Source organism: Ursus maritimus, unplaced genomic scaffold (genome assembly GCF_017311325.1).
Source record: "Ursus maritimus isolate PB19 unplaced genomic scaffold, ASM1731132v1 scaffold_20, whole genome shotgun sequence".
Taxonomy (NCBI): Eukaryota; Metazoa; Chordata; class Mammalia; order Carnivora; family Ursidae; genus Ursus; species Ursus maritimus.
The window spans coordinates 13793719-13814986 of NW_024424453.1; the positions used below are offsets into that span (position 1 = coordinate 13793719).

Consider the following 21268-nt stretch of genomic DNA (forward strand, 5'->3'; position numbering starts at 1 on the left):
TTTCATTGCACCATCCCATTCTCCCAAGTGTCAGTAAATCCCCAAGTGCATTCTCTCACTGTCCTTTAGCTCCTCATACAATGTGTTCACTCCCACTCCACCCCAGGTATTCAGCTGAAATCCTCCCTCATGGGTAGTTATTGGCATTGTTCCCTTACTAGAATGGTTTTTATCCCATTCTCAGAGCCCAAACAATGGCTGGCACATAATAAGTGTTCAGGAAACATTTACTGAATGATTGAGTGACATCATGCCTATTAATTTTTTTCAAGACTTAGATCAAATTTCACCAATTCTATGCACGTAGTCTTTCTGGATACCTTTATAAGATTAAAGTTTATTTCTTCTGGGCTCTAACGGCCTATTTCTTACATGATTTTATTCATTAAATATTCCCTAATAATATTTTTTTAAATATCTGACATTGAATAAGTGCTTAGGATAGGCCAAGCTCTTGGCAGTTATCAAACTCATTTAATCCTCACTGTCCCACTTACAGGGTAGGTACTATTTTTATCCCACTTTTACAGATGAGGAAACTGAAGCGCAGAGAAATTAAAGACCTTGCCCAAAGTCACACAGATGGCAAACGCAGGGCACCTTTCGTCACCCAGTCCTGACTTCTGTTCCTTACCACTGTCTGCCCAACAAAGAATCATCAGATTCCCATCTAGGTAGCACCTTTCCCCAATTCCAGGATCAGTGCCTCATCTTATGCAGAACAGCAATCCGACTGGGCGCGTACAGTATACATTAAATTAACGTGTGGGTCTCTCTGGAGTATCATCGCCTCTCTAGGGCTTCCGCTGGTGTGCGGGGCCAGCGCCTACACCTTGCCTTGGACTTTCACGGGATTTCAAAGACGAGGACGCACCGCGTTGTGCTGGAGGGTCACCCAATCTTCCTGAGGCCTCAAGACCCAGCCTACATTTCTGGCACTCCCAGTGATCTCGAACTCTCCTTTTAATCAACGCTTTCCACGATCTCCCTCCCCGGCCCGCTGTGCAAGTCAGAGGCGCTCAATTCAACGTCGCCAGGTCCGCGGGTAAATCAATAAAGAGTTTATCTCCTCCCTCCCCACCACCTCCCTCCCCGCGAACCAAGACTAAGGAGTGGTCCACACCCACTCTTAACTGCCCAGCACTGGGTCCTGTGCCCGCTGCCGACCCAACCCGAGCCCCTTGCCCTGCTCCCGCCCAAAGCTTCGCGTCCTGATCCAGCGTTCCAGACTCAGGCCGGCCGGCCGCGGCGCACTCCTCCCCTCGCGCGAGGGTGACTCAACCCGGGGAAAGAGAAACCTCACGGTTTTTTTCCGACCTGTCCAGGGGCGTCGCGTCCCGCCCCGCTCACCACCCAAGCCCCCGCCCGCCTGAAGTTGCCCTTCTAGTTTGCGGCCCGGGAAACGCCGGCGTGGCTCCTCGGGGTGTGGCTAGAGGACTTGGGCGACGCCTTGCCGAAGGGCGGCCCCCCTCCTCAACCCGGAAGGCAGACCTCGCGCGGCCACGGCGAGCCGGGCATGCTCACTGGCGCGGGCCGGGCCCGCAGCCTGGGCAGGAGGGGCACGCGCTAGTCGAACCCCCGCGCTGCCAGCTGGACTCGGGCGGAGCCGGCGCCCCAGCGCAGGGTGGCTCTGCCAGTCCCCGCGCGCCTGAGCGGCCGCACACGTGTCCAGGCGTCACGTCCGCGCGCGCCCCCGGGGCTTGCGTCAGCTGCCGCTCCAGAAACTGGTGGGCCGGGGTTCTGCGCACCGCTCGGGTTCGGGGCCCGCGACGCCGCCGGGAGGAGGAGTCTGGGGGCGCGGAAGGGTGTTCGGAACGTCGGGGGCCGCGGAGATCGTCGGCGCAGCCCAGCCCCCGGCCTGCCGGCGCCGGCCGGCAGTCTCCGCTGCTCGGTTCCGGGCTGGGCGCGGTGGCGTTGCCTCGGAGCCTGCCGCCCGCGGGGCGTGCACCGCCTTGACCCCGGCGGCCCCGCGGCAGGCAGGCGCCCGCAGTTCCATGGTTGCTTCGGAGCGCGATGAGCCGCCCGTCCTCCACCGGCCCCAGCGCTAACAAACCCTGCAGCAAGCAGCCGCCGCCGCAGCCTCAGCACGCTCCGTCCCCGGCTGCGCCCCCGGCCGCCGCCACCATCTCGGCTGCGGGCCCCGGCTCGTCCGCGGTGCCCGCCGCGGCGGCGGTAATCTCGGGCCCCGGCGGCGGCGGCGGGGCTGGCCCGGTGTCCCCGCAGCACCACGAGCTGACCTCGCTCTTCGAGTGCCCGGTCTGCTTTGACTATGTCCTGCCCCCCATCCTGCAGTGCCAGGCCGGGCACCTGGTATGTAACCAATGCCGCCAGAAGTTGAGCTGCTGCCCGACGTGCAGGGGCGCCCTGACGCCCAGCATCAGGAACTTGGCTATGGAGAAGGTGGCGTCGGCAGTCCTGTTTCCCTGCAAGGTAAGCCCAGGTGCCACCCGCGCACCTCCGCCTAGCGACCTCCCGGAACTCCTGTGTCCTCCAGCCCACTCACAGGAGCTGAGAGGCAGGTGGCATCTCTCTTATTTTTAAAAAAGAAATGTTTACACTTGTCCACCCTCCCCCATGCCCACCTGTCCACTTTGGGAGTAACTCTGAGCTGACAGTTGCCCAAGCACTGACCCCGGACTAATTGGCACGCGATCGTTTTAGAACACATCGCAGCTCTCGCCGCCGGGTGCCTGCGTACCCTGCAGAAGTGTGCTGGGTGTGCTCGGTAGGGCTAGGCTGCACCAGTGAAACTTGGACCGGGAAGCTGACTGTGGGGGACTGGGGAGGGAAGAGATGGGCCAGCTAAACGCACCCTTTACCAGCGCTCGGCTTGGAAGGATTGGTACTGGATTTCTCCTGCGCCCGATGCCTGCCCTCTGCGCACGCCTGACACGTGGGAGCCCTCAGAGGTGCAGCTAAAAAAAGGGCGCCTACAGCCTGTTTTCCTCCAGCAAAAAGAAAACCCTGCAAGCCACGCCTTTCCCTCTCCTAGCCTTCCAAGGACTGGGGAGATGTGTATTTGTTCTAGGTGGGGGTGAAAACAAGAGTTGATCAGGAATTTAACAGGAAGGACACGCAAGAGCTGTTACAGTTCTTCCAAGCCCACCACTTTATTTAGTTTAAAAAGTTATCAGTGCTCTTGCAAAAAATGCAGACCACTAAAGAGACTTAAGAAAAGTCAAAGGAAAGACCAAGACCTCTTGCCCCCTTTCCCACCATTGTTAGGTTTACTGTGTATCTTTATAGATTTTTTTCTAGCCATATTTAAATAGTTTTCACAGCTGAATATGAGATCGTGAATGTCAGTGTGTGTCAAACAGGTTCATAAACACACACAGTAGATGTAAATTCTCCAGAAATAACTTGTGCAAATTGCTGTTTTAAAGTCATATTATCACACATTTTTTTTCTAGGTCTGAAACCTAGCTCTTCCTCGCTGTATTTTAAACGACTGCATAGTTTTTCACTGTGTGGTTATATTATAGCATCTGTTTACTTACATCTACCACTTAAAAATCTTCCGGAGTAGTTTCAGAGACACCTCTCCATAGTACCTCATTATAATCTAGGGCTAGACCATAACGTTCATTTTCTAAACTTAGAAATGGAAATAATGTCATTAATACTTTTGAGTTGTTTTTCTTTTTTCTTTGTGAAAGTTAACTGTTCTGCCTCTTGGGCCATCTAAGCTGTCTTGCATTTCTCCTTGGTGCTGCTTATTTTTATAGGGCAAGAGCTTATTTTTAAATTAAAAATAGTCCACCAGAGAATTGAAGCTTGGGACTCCAGTCAGTAAAATGAATGATTTAATTTGGTCTGTGCCCTGCCACAAATTAAGTTTAAAATAGCATATTCAAATAAAGATTTGAATCTGTGTTTGGGCTATGGGTTTTCAGTTAACCTTAATATATTACTCTGCTTTCAACCACTTCTCATATAATGCTAGCCAATTCACCCAGCCCAGTAGTTGTTTCTTATAAAATTTGGGTAAAATATTTCTGTAATTTTTTAGGGCCATGAAGAAGGTGGCAGCCTAGTGATCAAGAGAAGATTTGGTGATAGTTGACATAACAGTGGGTATTTGATGTTTGAGATATACTGTGGGGGCTGCCAGGGGTGCCCCACAGGATTTCTGGGGAGCCATCTTTTCTGTTCAGTTTTTCCCAGACCATCAGCAGCTAGTAGAAGAAACAGCTTTAGGTGAATTACAGTTCACAAATGAACATTTGGTAACAGGCACTATTCCATAATTTCTTTTTAAAAAGCAATCTCATAAGAGCATTGTGTTGCTCCCAAGAGGAAGGGAAGGAAACGGTTAATGCCATATAAAGTTATGAAGTTTCACTTTCAGGATCTAGGAGTCTGGTTTCTCTTGAAGCATGTTTTCTCCTCATGTGTAATATACTAGGGAAGCCCTTCTTGAAAAGCAGTTCTGTTGGGAATCAGGGGCAATCAGTGTTTCTGACCATGTCAGTGATGCTCCGAGTCCCTATTCTGTATGAATGCAGTGAAGGAAAGCCGTCATTTGCAATCTGAAATTAAACAGGGTCAACCATTCCCCTTCAGCCCAGGCGTTAAGTTTAGAAAGTGATCTTGGGGTCACTTCTGTATGTGAGATTTACGATGCTAGAGAATACATGCCTCAACTTTTGTTGACCAACAATCCCAACTATTGACGGGGCAGCTCAGCCATTTAGTTTAGATAAACCAATCTTGGATGTATACAGCAAGCACCAAAGATCTGTCAGTTGAGGAGGACTGAGGGAAATAGGGAGTAGTAAGACCTATGTCAGACTTCAGCAAAATAGGTCTGTGTAACTAGCCCTTGGCTTGTGCTTGCTCCTGGTAATCATAGGCACTGCCCTGTCACTGTCCCTACCTGCTCGCAGAATCTCTTCCACGTGGGCTGCCTCATGTGAGAAAAACAATGGTGGATGAAGGACCAGAGACCAGGTCTCAAGAGTAGTGTGGTGCTGCCATTTTTTGCCTGAGAGACCACCTGTTGGGGGCCTTGATTTCCTCACCTGTAAATAGACTGAACTGCTTGACTTCTAAGGACCTGTAGCTTCTAGAATACCATGAAAAGAAGGGAGGCTGTATGGAATGGTTATTGGGTGCCCTCTGTGTGCCAGCTACTTTGAGAGGGTCATTGTTTATTAGTTTGCCTTTCTTCTTTCCAAGTGAAGAAACAAATGCCTGTAGAGAGATTAAGTGGCTTGTGAAGATCAGTAGGCCAGTTCATGAACCGGCATTCCAAAGGCACACACCCTTTGTGCTACATAGCAATTTTGCATCTGAGCCTGTATTCCAGGGCTCCCCATTGTAACTTAAGGTTGACAATAGTAACAAAACTATCTGATTGGATGAATTTACCAGCTCTGATGGGAACATCCCAATGAGATAACATACGTGTTCACTATAAAATTCACTGGCAGGAATTTTATAAGACATGCAGGAGTGGGAAGGCCAGGGGGAAATAGCCTGCTGACCTAATATGTCATCACAGCTCTGGACTGCTCATGCTTCAGTTGGCCCAAAAATGGATCTGTTGCCAAACAGCTTCCTTACAGAGGTGTGGGGCCACCTAATTAAAGGCTAGAGTGTTGCCAGCATCTATGATAGAGGGTATCACATGCATTATTAGCTCAGGTCTCCTTTTAAGAAAAGGATCTCTATCAGAGTAAGGCTCTCTTCCACTTGAGATATTTTTAGTCCATTCTATGGCTTGCTCTACACCTGAGAAGTTTTGACATCCTGTTCCCATATCTCAAACCCACCATCTCTCAGTGGAGCGTGGGTATAGGGGGAGAAGTGAAGGTTGACACATCTGTGCACCCACTCAACAGTGTATTTTATTTTAATATCAGCCAAGCATTTCGCTCCACAACTGTGGGGAATGCTAAACCACTCCAGCCCACTTGCACTATGATACATTTTCTCCCCATTTTGGGGGGTTTGTTTTCTCTCAAAGTTTCCAGTAGCACATCTCCAAATAATTACTGAACTGGAAAGCCTCAGACAAGTCTTCCCTGGATTTGGGTTGTGACAGTGTTGTTTTTATTTCTTAAAATAAAAAGTCAAGTCAGCTAACCCCGTTGAAAATTCAAGCCTCCTCAGTGTGGACAAACCTAAACGCCAGCAGGGACAGGCGATGCAAGGGAGAGAGGTGTCTGACGCGCGGCCCTGAGTTCAGGAGACCTCAAGGAGCAGTAGAGATGGGAGCCAGAGAACACACCCCCAAAGAGGACAGCTTTCACTCAGCTCTGGATGATTGGCAGGGGTGGGAGTGTGGATGCAGCGTGCCAGACCTTTGGGTTTTTTCAAGAAAAGCCAGAAACCTGAATTTTTAAAATGATCTGGTTCTCTCTCAGAAAGCATTCACTGAGCCTGCAAGTTTTCATTTTACTCTTACCATACATGAACTTTGGATTCTGAGAAGTCCCAACTACAGGTGAATTTATAGTTTATTTTCATCTGTATTTTTTTTTAAAGATTTTATTTATTTATTTGACAGAGATAGAGAGAGCCAGCAAGAGAGGGAACACAAGCAGGGGGAGTGGGAGAGGAAGAAGCAGGCTCATAGCGGAGGAGCTCGATGTGGGGCTCGATCCCAGAACGCCGGGATCACGCCCTGAGCCGAAGGCAGCCGCTTAACCGCTGTGCCACCCAGGCGCCCCTATTTTCATCTGTATTTTGCCAAGAGAATATTCTCTTCTGGCCCCCTGGGAAACCTGAACTGTTGTCCTAGTGACTAGATGGTTGACTTTGAACAGGTCAGTTTATTTCTTTGGACCTGAATGTCTTTAAGAGAAAGAGCTGGACTAGATCATTATATTAAGAATCTTTTGGAACACCTGGGTGGCTCAGTCGGCTAAGAGTCTGCCTTCAGCTCAGGTCATGATCTCGGGGTCCTGGGATTCAGCCCTGTGTTGGGCTCCCTGCTGAGCGAAGAGCCTGCTTCTCCCTCTCCCTCTGCCCCTCCCCACCACCCATGTGCTCTCTCTCTCCGCTCGAGCTCTCATTCTCTCAAATAAAATCTTTAAAAAAAACAAAAGAATCTTTTTGTGCCCTAAAATTTTAGAATCTAGTGAAGTGTTCCAGGGAAAAGAGCACTAGGCAAGAGACAGAACTGGGTCCCCATCCTGCCTTTGTTTGACCTCGGTCCAGTCACATACTTCCCTGAGCTTGTCTATCGGGTAAAAAGAATGGAGGTAATTCCTAGCTGGTGGGTGCTCTGAGATCAGATTAGAGCTGTTAAGTCTTTTGCTTCACCATTTCAAATGGAAGGTGGGCGGTATCAGGGTGGTTGCTAGGTGATGGGTGATCAGTCACCTAGAAGTCTGAGAGGATACACCAATTTGCCAGAACCATTTCAAAGATCTTTTCTTCGTCTAAAAAGTTCCCCTACGACAAAAATCATTTACTTTGGATATTGTCCCTGTGGTCTTCCCTACTGCCTGAAGTTGGACAGGCTTACTCACAAAAGCATTTACTGGCAAGCACCGGAGTCCACGTACATTGATGGTGAGGCTCAAGATTTTCAAGAACACAACTGACAGTTTTTCAGTGTAAAATCAAGAACAGAAGCACTAGGGCGCCTGGATTGGTCAGTCGGTTAAGTGTCTGCCTTTGGCTCAGGTCATGTTAGGGTCCTGGGATCGAGTCCCACATTGGGCTCCCTGCTCAGCAGGGAGTCTGCTTCTCCCTCTGTGCTCTCCCTCTCTCTCTCTCTGATAAATAAATAAAATCTTAAAAAAAAAAAAAAAAAGAACAGAAGCACTAGAATGCTATGTTGGAGCACTAACATTTAATGCTGATTCTTCACATAGCTGGCAGCCCCTTTACACAGGTCACCACCTCCTACAGCTAGGAGTCAATCATTGTTACTTAAAGTTGAGCTTTGGTACAACCAGAAAGAGGGAGAACCAAAAGCTACAGCAGGTTGGGCCTATAAAATCGCCAACCTGAGATTAGATCAGATTCAGCTGTCGTGTGTTAGGTCCCTTTTTTGACGCTCCGCTCCGTACCAAGTGCCACAGGCATACGACTACAGTAAGACCTCCCTATAAAACGTCTTAAGTGCCAGACTTGGGCATCTGACGAACTTTGCGAACAGTGGCATTTCTCATTCAAACTCATAAGGTCCCCACTCCTTGAGAGGGGCACACAGTAGGTACACATTTGCTAAAATGAATGCCCAGCCTTCAGGGCCATTGTGTATTGCTGGCGAGTTGTGCAGGACATGATCATACATGGGACATTAGAATGTGACAACACTCTGCACATCCTGAAAAAGAAAATAAGAAAGCTAAAAAGTTTTCCTGATTAAATGTATCTTTATATTAAACCTGGGAGTGTACTTTCAAAGGCTTGGGAGAGATACTGAAAATTCTCTAGCAGAATTTCATCAGCTTTGCCCCAGATGCCCATCTAGCTCCATTCGTTTTTTAAAAATTGAGAAAGGGTTTTCATTTCCAGTTTCTACAGTGATTTTTAGACTATATGGTGTCTGTGAGAAAAAGGTTACCCCCCCTCCCAGTTTTCAGCCACAGACACTATAGATGGATGAAAGCTACACCTGTGTTAAATGTGTGGGCCTGAGCCCTATTTTAAAACTCTGAAATCAACAAAAGTAGTATCTTTGGGTTACTCCTTCCCGAGGCTGCCTCTTACTCTAGTAGTTTGGAGGGAGGCCCTATTTGAACCTCCTAGTCCAGATCCCTGCTCCATCCCCACATGAGGGGTTTGGTGACCTCTCCAAACCTCTGTGGCTCCTCGGTAAAATGGGGTACAGATTGGGTTGCTGTGAGGATCAAACGCGGTAATAACTCATACAAAGAGTCTAGCACAGTCCCAGCACAGAAGAAACACTAAATAAATGTGCACAGTTAGAAGCTAGCAGAAAAAAAAAAAATGGCGAGTGTCTGAGGTCAGGTCCAGGCATAGACTTGAAAAAGAAAAAAAAGAAACTCTCTTCTTCCACAGACCCCCCCACTGAGCTTCCCTTCCCTCCTAGTCATGTAGGTTTTCAGACAGCTGGGTACACTGGCCCTGGCATTGGTGTTTCAGTGATAAGACTTACTTTTTTCGTTTCTTTAATGCTTTTAGAAGAGAAAGCCTAGTTAGATTAGGCGACGTTTTTTAACATGTAGATTTTATTTTATACATTATAAAGTGTGGAGTTTTTTTTTTAAGTAGGCTCCACGCTCAGCGTGGAGCCCAATGTGGGGCTCGAACTCACGACCCTGAGATTAAGACCTGAGCTGAGATCCAGAGTCAGACACTTAACCAACGGAGACACACAAAAGCCCCTATAAGATATGTTTTTAAAAGTTATGATCATTATTTTTAAATGTAGAATATATAAAATATAAAATCTCTTATAATCCTCCCACCTGGAAATAACCACTATACCATTTTTGCATATGTCCTCACAAATTTACCTCTACATCAATGGAGTTTTTCACTCAAAGAAAAGCAGGTAAGATAGGGAAACCACACACTATTTCATAACATATTTTTTCATCTAACACATCGTGACTGCTTTTCAACATTGGTAAATAGTCTTGAAGGTCATGTTTAATGGCTGCATAGTATTACAACAGTACCAAAGTTATTTAATCAAGCTCCCGTTTGTGATTTAAATGATTAAATCATTCGGTTTTTTACTGTTGAAAAAATTATTTTTTAAAATACTGCTGTAACAGTCCTTGTGCTTAAGAAAGTAATTATTTCCTAATGATAACTTCCAGAAGTTGGATGGTAGGTCCAAAGGGTATGTGTAGAAATCAAAAAGCTTTTGATAACAAAGCCAAATTGTGTTCTCACTTGAAATCCTACACAGTGGAGTGCCCATTTCTCTTCAGCATCACCTACAATGGGTGTTATCCTTTTGTTTTTTAATACTACAGCCTGCTTTTTCTCCCTGGTGTAACCTCAGGCCAGAGCTGGCTCCTCCTGATTACCTACTAACTTTTCGTCACATCCACCCTTGCCTGGGAATCTGCTGCAGCCTCTCCCTCCTACAGACCATCTGCCTAGCCAGTCATTGCCCCATCCCTAACCTCATCCCTCTGAAACTCTGAGTCTAACGGTGGAGACAGATGTGCCAGCAGCGCCTTTCTGAAGTAGGAGGAGCGGAGGAGTCTGGAGAGCTCCCAGCAGTGTGGGGTCAGTGCTGCATTATGAAGGATAAGCAGCAGTTAGCCCATGAAGAAGGGACATATGGAAGATCCTGATGGGGTTACACAGGGAGGCCAGTGGAGCCGCTTATACTGAATGTTGTTTACCTTGTCTGAACTAGGTATGTGATCTCGTTATTTTCCTAATTACTTTGTAAAGGAAACAGGACACAGTATCCTCTCTGAGAGATTTGCCTGAAGTCATGCAGTTTGTAAGTTCAGGGAACAGAAACTCCAGAATGGGCGTTGTATTACACACACAGTGTTTTTTCCACCTCAGCCTCCTGCCTTTTCCGCTACCTGCTTCACCCCACTGAGGAACATTCCAAATTCACATAATGGCTTTTGGAGGGATGGGCAGTGATACCAGAAGGGCCCTCTTATTAGCATAGCCAGGTAAGATACAGGATGCCCACTAAAATTTGAATTTCAGATAAACAATTTTTGGTGTAATTTCAAGTTTGCTTTTTTTTTTTTTTTTTTAGTGTAAATATAACCCAAATACTGCCTGAGGCTACTGGGCATCTTGTATTTTTAGTTGCTAAATCTAGCAACCCTAACACTTAAGTCTTCTGGTGAATTTGATTGCTTTAGTTGAGAAATAAAGACCGTGGAGGGTTGTAGCACTGTTTGAAGCATGTCGGACAATTAATGTTAGTATGCAGGGGGAGGCTTGCATAGAAGAGGAAGGGGATATTGAAAAAGAGTGGGCAAGGTAGTGGGAGTGTGGCATCAAGCCTTCAACTCCGGCTCTTACTTTAAGACGCTTTTGTTTGCTTGAACCTACACTCCGAAGGGACCTTACGAAACTGGTTCTCCAAGACAATGTGTGGTTGCTGGCTAACTCTGGCCATGGTCAGATAAGAAGCGTTATTTGGTCAAAAGTCAACTTTTGTTTCAAGTTTCTACAATTAAAAACAAACCGCTGCCAGCCCAAGGAGTCTTTGTAAGGCCAGAGGCCCCCCACCGCATCAGATGTTCTCTGATGAGTGCACTAATGTGCGGAAGTCTTCCGCCAAGACCCCTTTAGTAGGAAAGCTATCTGAGCATGGGGTTTGTCGGGGTTCTCTTGGGCAAAAGGAGGAATTTTTGAGCCCAAGATTTGAATTAGAATTACCTTCTCCGGAAGAAAGTTAATGAAGTTAGATGTCAGTATTTTCTTTGTCTCACCACTGTTCAACCATCCTGGCACTGAGTGATACTGTCTTCTCAGGTTAGCATCCATGAAAGCTTTACAGCATCACTGGCTAAGAATTCTCTCTTTGCACCACGTCATAATGGAGGTAAGGAATCTACTGTTTGGGTTAGTGAAGATCCGCCAAGGTTCTTAGAGGAACCTTGCATGCTAGACAGATGCAAGTTGAGCATCACGATTAAGGCACAAGAAGAGAGTTCATTTTCTCCTTTTGCCCAAGTCTGAACTTAGTAAGAGTCCAGGGATATGGTAGGTTCCATTTGTGTCACACAGATACAAGGTACCTGAGCTCCAGCTGTATTTTTTTTTTAATATCAAGAAGGATATAGAATATTTTTGTTTATTTTTTTAGGATTGTATTTATTTGACAGTAAGAGAGAGAAGCCCACACACAAGCAGGGGAAGCAACAGGCAGAGGGAGAGGGAGAAGCAGGCTCCCCACTGAGCAGGGAGCCTGACGTGGGGCTTAATCCCAGGACCCCGAGATCATGACCTGAGCTGAAGGCAGACGCTTAACCAACTGAGCCACCCAGACGCCCCACTCTAACTGTATTCTACCAGTGGTTGTAAAGTCATTTTAAGCAAGAGGAATATATAGCCATTTGAATGACAACAGTATCCTTGTTTTCTCCATCTATGTGAGGTTTCAGAAAAGCTTCAAACATGCCCACCCCAAATAGTTTATGTAAATAAAATATGTGAAAAGCATTTATCAAAAATAACAAACCCACAGTGACTGAAGTCTAAAATCAACATTTTTCCTCATATGATCTCAAGGTCTATTGAATTTTTTAAAATTCTAAGTTCCATAGTAAGAATTTTAATTAAAGTAAAATTAACACACCCGGGGCACCTGGGTGGCTCAGTCGTTAAGCATCTGCCTTCGGCTCAGGTCATGATCCCAGAGTCCTGGGATGGAGCCCTGCATGGGGCTCCCTGCTCCGCTGGGAGCCTGCTTCTTCCTCTCCCACTCCCCCTGCTTGTGTTCCCTCTCTCTCGCTGGCTGTCTCTCTCTGTCAAATAAATAAATAAAATCTTTAAAAAAAAATGACACACACAATGGGAGAGCAATCATCTTTTGCACGTAAACCTAATATTGATTCATTTACCTACACATACCAGGTGGGCGGGAAGCTGGCAATAAATCAGTAAATCAATGAACAAAATTAATAGACCCATAAGTTAACTAGAAAATAACCTGGGATCATCATCCACTGATATTTTGAGGGGAGATTAGTACACTCTTAGTCACGAAGGAGCTAGTTTGATTTGCTAGAAGTCCTTTTAAAAGTGGTAAAGGCTAACCTCTGGTTAAAACAGAAGTTTCACCATGATTTGGTTCTCTACGAGGCTTAGCTACAACTCCTATTCGAACAAGTCTCAAGAGTGTTGAGAAGACAGAGATCTCTACCAATAGTCCCCTAATTATCTGCTGATCATACATAGTAAGTTATACCGCCAGGAGATCGTCCTTCCAGCTAAACTCATACAACTCTGATTCCATCTATGGGTTCACCTCCCTAGTAGTAAAAGGTGTTTACCTGTGTAAGCAAAAGGGGACATGGGTAGCTTCATTCCCAGAGCCTCTTTCTGACATGTCTGGAGTCAAATGGAGTGGTTTCCCTTGGACCACTAAGCATGGTGGGTAATGAAACTGCAGTGGCTAGAAACTTTATCGAGTCCAGGGCCCCAGATCTGTGAGGTGCCCACAAACTTGTGAAGGATCAGAGGAGCAATGGAGAAGGCTTGGTCTTCCATGGGGGGCAGGCAAGCCTAAGAAGTGTTGGTTATTACAACAATGATGTCTTCATTGAAAAATTTTATTGGTTCACTAAAATGAGTTCCAAGACCTTCTAGTAAAAGAAAAACTATTGCCTTACTTGTGTTTACCTATAGATATGCAGTTAAAAGTATATTTTCTTAAAAAAAAAAAAAAACTAGTATAACACTTAAGTCACTCAGCCAACTCGGCCAAAAGACTCTCTATCCCATAAAGAATATGCTAACTTAGTCTCTGAATTCTTTAACACGTTTTTATATGATTTCAAATTTCCCCAACGGTCGTGTTAATAATACAAAAATACTCTTATATACCTTTATCCAACAAATTCACCAGTTGTTTCCTTTTTGCCCCATTTGCTTTATCATTTTGGGCGCTCTCTATTCACACATACACTTATTTAGCCATTTGAATGGACATTGAGGCGTCCCGCCCTTTTACCCCTAAATACTGCACTGTGTTTCTCCTAAAAACAAAGACGCCTTCTTATACAATTATGGTCCAGTTATCAAAATCAGGAAGTGTGACATGCGGTGGATACTAGTATCTAATCGACAGTCCATATTCAAACTTCAGTCGCTGCCCCAGTAATGCCCTTTGTGGCAGTTCTGGTTTCCCAGTCTGGGGTCCTGCATCGCAGGCAGCCGTATGTGTGCATTTTGTGATCATTACAGCCCATGAGATGGACGGAGAAGCACAGTTTGCCTGTGGTTACTCTCAGACAAGGTCATTGCCTGGATTTAATTCAAAAGTTTAAGAGCATCAACAACAAAATACTGAGCGTGCTTTGTTTTTCCTGAGACACTGTCCTCTGAGGCGCAGGCAGATACTTGGCTAATAAATTTCAGTTTCCTAGGAGGTGTAAGCAGGCGGCAGCAGGGCGGTTACCCCACAGGCCCCGAGCGGGGACGCGTCTCTGCCCAGAGCTCAGAGCGCCTCCATTGTAAGCAGACTGCTGATTGTTGAAGCTCAGGAAATCGGTCTTGAATTGCACGGACTCACATTTAATTAAATAGATTAAGTGACGTGTTCTAAACCAGTCACAAGATCTGTGACCTTCACGAGCACCCTGGCGAAGCAGGGTTATTCTGTTTATGTACTCATTCCATAAACAAATACAATGTGACTGTGTTTATTAGGTAAATAACAGGTGGCTAGTGTTTGTTTTCTGACGTACCCCATCATATTCGCGTGTCAACAGATTTCTCTGCCAAAAAAGGAAAAGCCCTACCTAAATTCAACTGAAATCCAACCTTCATACCCCATGCCCAGGAAAAGAATTGGCACGATTTACTGCTTTCTGCAAAGACTTAAAAAGGTGGCACCGGGTCACCCATGGCCCTTGTGGCAGAACATGTTTGCACAAGACGTTTGAGCCACTGCCACCTGAAAAGTTTCTAAAGAGAAGTCAGAAATGTTATTTCAACATGTGTTTCTCATTCTGCTGGGTCATCTTCCCCCTCCCTATGTCTTCTAGAGCTTTGGGCTTCTGTGAGCGGTTGTGTCTCCTTCCCCCTCCCCCGAAAGAGGTTTACTTAAAGTGAATTCCCTCCTCACCCCACCCCCAGGGGAGGTGAGCAGCTGTTCCCCTGTGGAGAAATCTCATTTATAGCTGTGGACCTGTCCCCAGGACACACAGGCAACCCAGGTGCCTGGTCTCAGGAAGAAGAGTGTGCAGGAAGAGCCAGGCATCTCAAGGAAGGCAGGCGTCCTTTGAGCCCTCTCTGTCTGGTAGGGCAAAGCCCTAGCCAGAGTGTGAAAAGTGAAACCTCAGAACTTTCTTGCCAGGTACCAGGGCAGCTGGGAGGGCCTAATTACTGGTTACCTGCTTGCGAGGTGCCGCTCCTCATTCCTGAGGGAGAAGCGATTTCAGGGCTGTCTTTCTCTTTGCAATCCAGGGAAGAAGTCAGTAATAGGACTTGCTTCCAGAAGCAGTCCATCCGTGGACTCTTGGGTTGTGTGTGTGGTGGGTTGGGGACTGGAGGTTAAGACCGATGTGAATTCTTTCTTTTACTTCAAAATACTGTTTGACTCCTAAGCGATCATGTACCTGGAAAGAGCACTCAAGGAGGAGCACAGGAGTGCAGGGCTTGGACAGCAGTGTGGCCACGAATGGGATGCCAGGATGAATCAGTCAGGCTGTAAAACGGGTAGAACTAGCACCCTAGCCTACTTCCACGATTTGCAAACCACTAAGTCCCAGTTGTGTGTCTCAGCTGGCGGCTGGTGTTCCTGAGCCGTCCTGGGTAGTGCGCGTTGGGCGGGACAGTGACCAGCCTGTCCTGCTTGCTGGTGTGGGCCCCTCCTCACAGCTGTCGTTGTGGCTGCCCAGCCGGGTTTTGTCATCCATCAAAATCAACCCCAGGCTGTTTTGTCCTTCCCCAGACATTCGGCTGTGCCTGTGACATTTCTGGTTGTCACAGTGGGGGAGGGGAAGATTGCTCCTGGCATGCGGTGGGCAGAGGCCAGGGTTGCTGCTAAACACCCTACAATGCACAGACAGCCCCCGCCACAAACGGTTACCTGGTCTAAAACATCAGTACAGCTACCCCCCGCTTTTTGAATGTTCACTTGACGTCACTTTGCTTTTATAAAAGACCTGTTTGTGCTAACCAAAAGAAATCCAAAGAGGATTTTCACTATTACAAAAAAAAAGGCAGAAAGGGAATATAGCATTCAGCATTTCTTTTTCAGTGCACATCCTGAGCAGCAGGAGTGGCCTCGCCAAGCTCCTTTTCCTGGGACCTACACTCAGCCTCTTAGCATCAAGACTCCATAGCTTTGAACTGGCATTTGTGAGCATCTGTGCTTTATCTCAGTTGATTTTGTGCATCCGTTAGCGAGATGTGTCCTAAGGTATCAGAAAAGCCCAAGAGAAGTTATTTTTTGGAACTAGGAATGCTCAAAAATTTTTGGAACTAGGAATGCTCAAAAATTGCTTCTTTGCCTTCTGCCATTTGTCTTACAAGGGTTTCATGGGAACACTGTACTTTCAGATAGCAGGGAAAACTTGTAGTGCAACTGTAGAGAAACCCAGAAATTAAACGACATTGTCAGTCAAGTCCCCGAAGGAAGCTGGACCTGCCTTCTCATTTAGGTTTTATCCCCGCTGTTTGCTCCACTCACCCAATCTTAGAACCAGATGGAACTGCTCCACCCACTGTCCACTTTGCCTGTAGTGAAGCTTTCCTTCTCCCATCCTCCTCCCATCCCCACTTTGAAATCACCTGTCACTCTTCTGGACTTCCTTCGAGTAGCTGTCTGTACTTGTGAGAGTTTTGAATTGTTTGTTGTTGCTCGGTATGGCCCCTCGACAGAGACCACCACCAGGGCAGGATCCTCTGCTGACCCCTCTGTGTGCGCTAGGACAGAGGTTGGCAGTTCTTAGGAACCCTTGGCGCCTGTCAGGAGAACCCAAGCCAGGGCCCAGCGTAATTTGGGTGTGCTGCTCAGAGGCACCTAGATGGTTCTGCACTGTCAGGGAATTCACAGACCCTGAACCCTCCCTTTGATCCCTGGACGAGAGCCCCTTTACCACAACAATGCCAAGACGGTAACAAGAATGAAGTGTGGAATAAGAGTGCGTGTGTCTGTGCGCGCATGAGTGCACGCCTATTTAAAGTGTAGATCTTTTCTTTTTAGAGATCTTCTCTTACCCAGTTATCATAAAAGTGGCACCAGTGGTCATGAAGACACGCCCTCACCCATGATGGAAAAGAGAAGGAATAGATTGGCTTTAAAGTTCAGCTTGTTTAGAAAAAGCAGAGTAAGCACCTAACACTTTAAAAATATATTTCTTTAAGTTAATAGAGGCTGTAGCAAGATGTTTTTATGTAAGGTCATCGTCCATACAAATGCTCAGTATGCCTTTTCTATTTGTGTTGTTTGGGGGGAGGTTCCCTGTTCTCTATATTTGGGTTGAAGGAAGAATGTGTGGCTTGTAAGGCAAACCAAATAATTCAGAATATAAATAAATATTCCTACCTGAGCTACACAAGAAAAAGTTCTAAAATAATTGCTGGACGATAAATATTTGTTGTACATCTGAGTCCGTGAAGGTGGAGCGGTTTGGGGCTTTGGGTCAGGGAAGAGGTGGAGGTGGTACTTTTCTGTACTCTTTGCCAAAGTTCATCGAGTTCCTGGAGTTGTTCGTTGGCAGCTGTGGTAAACAGCCCATTCTGAAACTTCTTCAGATCCAAAGATTAGGGGCTTGTTTCGGCCGGAGGATCTGCCAGACTCTGGGCTAATTCTTGCTATTTTTATTGTGCGTAATGTGTGTTTACACTGGGCACAGATGCCTCACCCATCACTCACAGAACATCAGAAGGTTCTGTATTCCTAGCCACACTCTAGCTTTAAAACACTGTTAATAGGGATTTTGGTGTTTTAAGGCCTTACTGTTAGGAACGCCAACTAGAAATATGTATGGGTAAATAAATTTGTTTCTCCTTCATATGATAAAGTTTTTTATACCCGTGCTTTTAAAATTAGTGCGTGGTTCAAAAAGGTGAATAAGCACTCCCTATGGGCAAAGTAAATAACAGGGAAATATTTCTGCCAGTTCTACAGAAGGTTGCTATAATCCACGTTAGGTATAGGGGAGGAGCCAGCTGCATTTCTTTGTTCAAGCCACCCCTTCTTCCTTGCTAGGGGAGACTCATCTCCCTAAGAATGGAGCCGGCCTTCTCAGCTTCCTCTGAGTGACTGTAGCTTAGGATCCTGTATGGGGAAGGTGCTCAGTGCCTGCCCATTGCTAGTGGTAAATTCATCTGCAAAGGTTAGAATTTGGCCGACTTAAAGTTTATAAGGGGTTTATTCCCTAGGCAGGGTAGAGAGAACCAAAAACAGATGTGAGGCTTTGTTTTGTGAGCAGATGGACACAGCATCTTAGACATAGGGCCCGGCCCTCATTTGCTGACTTCCTGTCCTCAGAAAGGGGTGGGAGAATCCAAGTGCAGTGACCCAGACAGTTTACCGCCACTGTGTGCTCTGACTCCTAGTTTCACCCAAAAAGGTGATTTCAGCTCTCCTTACTCTTTACAAGACAACAGCGCAGTTCTCTGGGCAAGTGTCTACTTGTGGGCTGATTCCCCATCTGGTATCTAGGAATTAACACTGTCATTCTTGTGAAGGTTGGGAGCAAGAGTCTAATTCCTTTCGGTGTGGTCTTTTCCCAAGATAGCTGTGATTTATTCATCAGGAATGTCATCCCAAGTGCAAGGGAGAGAAAGGATTTGTTCCTACCCTATTACGGCAGCATTGAGGGACTGGACTGTATCAAAATCCTCGCCTGGGAGCCTCCCGTGGGACCCACTTTAGTGCCTCTGCCTCCCGGGCCTGTCATGAGAGCCTGACATACCTGGTCATGAAGATGGGCCCAAAAAGTATGTCCAGAGCCCCTTGGGATTGGGGGGTTGAAAGGTGAAGAAAGTGAGGTAATATTTCTAGCAATGTGAGGGGGGTCCAGCCCTCTTCTGCCCTGGCTGGTCACTCCAGCAGACAAGAGCGGGAACCTGAAGGGCAGCCTTCCCGCAGCCTTCCTGCCAGCCACCGATCTGAGCTAGGAAGAAGGGGCAGCGGACAACCAAGAGGAGCTATACCGTTTTCCTGATTGTCTTTAGGTGAAAACTGGAGGCAGCATATTCCTTGCCCAGCCATACACCTAAGCCATTTTAAATTTTACAAAATTCTTTAAATTCACAGAAAATATGGGGCAGGCCCGGTTTTCTCGCACTGGCTCAGCAATCCTGTTTGAGATGTTAATAGGAAGAGTGCTTCAGTTCCATTTTCAACCATGTTGGAATGGCATGCAGTCCGTTCCTGGCTGAGGATAGTCCCCCGATTTTATGAACGGCGGGACTGATGACAAATATGAACGGAGACTTTGTAGTCGTAACTCTTTACCTCCCCTCGAGCGAGCGTAGTTGACAGGAGGATAGAGGTTAAGCCCCAGCAACCCCAGGGGGTGAGCCCTCTTAGTTAGAGGTCCACAGCAGCAGCAGTGTGGCGAAGGCCCGACGGCTCAACGCGTTTCTTTCCGTTCTTGCAGTACGCCACCACGGGCTGTTCCCTGACCCTGCACCACACGGAGAAGCCAGAACACGAAGACATCTGTGAATACCGCCCCTACTCCTGCCCTTGCCCCGGGGCCTCCTGCAAGTGGCAGGGATCCCTGGAAGCCGTGATGTCCCACCTCATGCACGCGCACAAAAGCATTACCACCCTCCAGGGAGAAGACATCGTCTTCCTCGCCACGGACATTAACCTGCCGGGGGCCGTCGACTGGGTCATGATGCAGTCCTGCTTCGGCCACCACTTCATGCTGGTGCTGGAGAAGCAGGAGAAGTACGAGGGCCACCAGCAGTTCTTCGCCATCGTGCTGCTCATCGGCACCCGCAAGCAAGCCGAGAACTTTGCCTACAGACTGGAGCTGAACGGGAACCGGCGGAGACTGACCTGGGAGGCCACGCCCCGGTCCATCCACGACGGTGTGGCCGCCGCCATCATGAACAGCGACTGCCTTGTTTTTGACACAGCCATAGCGCATCTGTTTGCGGATAATGGCAACCTTGGAATCAATGTGACCATTTCTACGTGTTGTCCTTGAGGCGCCGCAATTATTCGGGCACAGTGCTCTACGGGGAATAAAGGTTTTTACAGATGTTCTATTCACTGTGTCTTCACGGATCAAGACCCACAGTTACCCCATATTCTGTTTGAACAAGCAGCTTCCCATCTGGCATCGGCCCACGAGAGTTCATTAAACAGGGATGAATGGGGTTGGCCTGTTAGTCATCTGGAGTCTGTTCTGTGATCTAAAATCAACTTTATCATTAAATTTTATTTACTTCCTGAACAGCACTTGACAGGTTGCTCAGGGCTCCTGTAGACCAGTACGTTAGGAATTGGAGGCTCCTTCTTGCCTGACTCCCTCTCTTGGTCCCTCCAACTTGACAAAAGCACAGTGACTGTCGATAGATTCCTTAACTTTTACCTTGTTTTTAGGGGGGGGTAGGAATTGTTTTAATGCATTTTAAACAGTGTTTCTCAAACTGGGCGGCTAACCAATAGGCATGGATCACCTGCAGTACTCCTTGTAAACATGCAGATCTGGGGAGCCTGTGAATTTAACAGTCTCATCAGGTGATTCTGCTCGACAAGAAAGTTTGAGAATTACGGAGTTAAATTGTGGAAAGGTCCAGATTTTAAAGGTGCTTTACGATTGCCCTCTACTGATACTGTTTTCTTTCGACTATTTCATGCCCCCACCACCTACCACTCCCAAATTAAAACCAGAATTGCAGATCCCCGTGAACACACTCCTGAGATTTGGTCACTCTCTTGTGTTTGGGGTGAATTGCCTAGGAAAGCGAATCATATGACCATTGATAGGTGTCACATAATTAGTTTTTGCTCATCACCAGTACAGATGACCTGTTTACATGTGGCTTCCCTCGGAGGCCATCCTTGACTGTAGATGGTGGGAAAGACGAGATCAGTAGAGTTGGAAAAGCTTTACAACCAGTGTCATATGCTTGCTATTTAAAGGTATGTGTTGGATTGTTGTTTTTTTGCCACATTCACTTTAGTTTTTTAATAAATATTTTCCAAAAATGAATACTGTGCTTCTTTTTCCCAGTTGAATAATGTTTATTTATTGGACGCCTACTGTGTGCAGGTGTGTGAAACCTCACCACTACCTTAGGCTTGGAGCTATCACAATTTCCACATGAAGAAACAGTCATTTGTCCAAGGTTCTTACACAGGTCTGTGTTAGAAATGGGGTCCAAACTCGCTTCCCTGAACCATGCGCTGTCGTTGGTGTTACTGGTCTCTTACTTGGAGATGTTCTTTCAAGCCCTAGCACTAATGGAAGAAGAGTATTTCTCCTGCGTTACAGAAACAGAAGGAAGAGGCTTGGCTAGACCTAATCTGGAGTCCTGGATTTGAGCCAGGGTGACCCACTCTCACAGTTCCAAACCTGAACTCTCAAAGGAATTCAGAATATTAGCCCCATTTGCCTGGTGGGGATGGAAGACTGCCTAACTTAGCAGTCTACTGGCATTAGAGTAGCACCCAATGGAAGAAAGGCTTTAGAGTTGTTTTCATTTT

General features: G+C 46.9%; 1 protein-coding gene across 1 annotated transcript; it reads left to right on the top strand.

Moving 5' to 3' along the window:
• Positions 1-1733: 1733 nt before the first annotated feature.
• On the top strand, positions 1734-20774 carry SIAH2 (siah E3 ubiquitin protein ligase 2). Its single transcript, XM_008710983.2, has 2 exons — positions 1734-2430; positions 19206-20774. Exons 1-2 carry the CDS (start codon positions 2014-2016, stop codon positions 19761-19763), a joined length of 975 nt encoding a protein of 324 aa, XP_008709205.2. The 5' UTR covers positions 1734-2013; the 3' UTR covers positions 19764-20774.
• Positions 20775-21268: the final 494 nt, after the last annotated feature.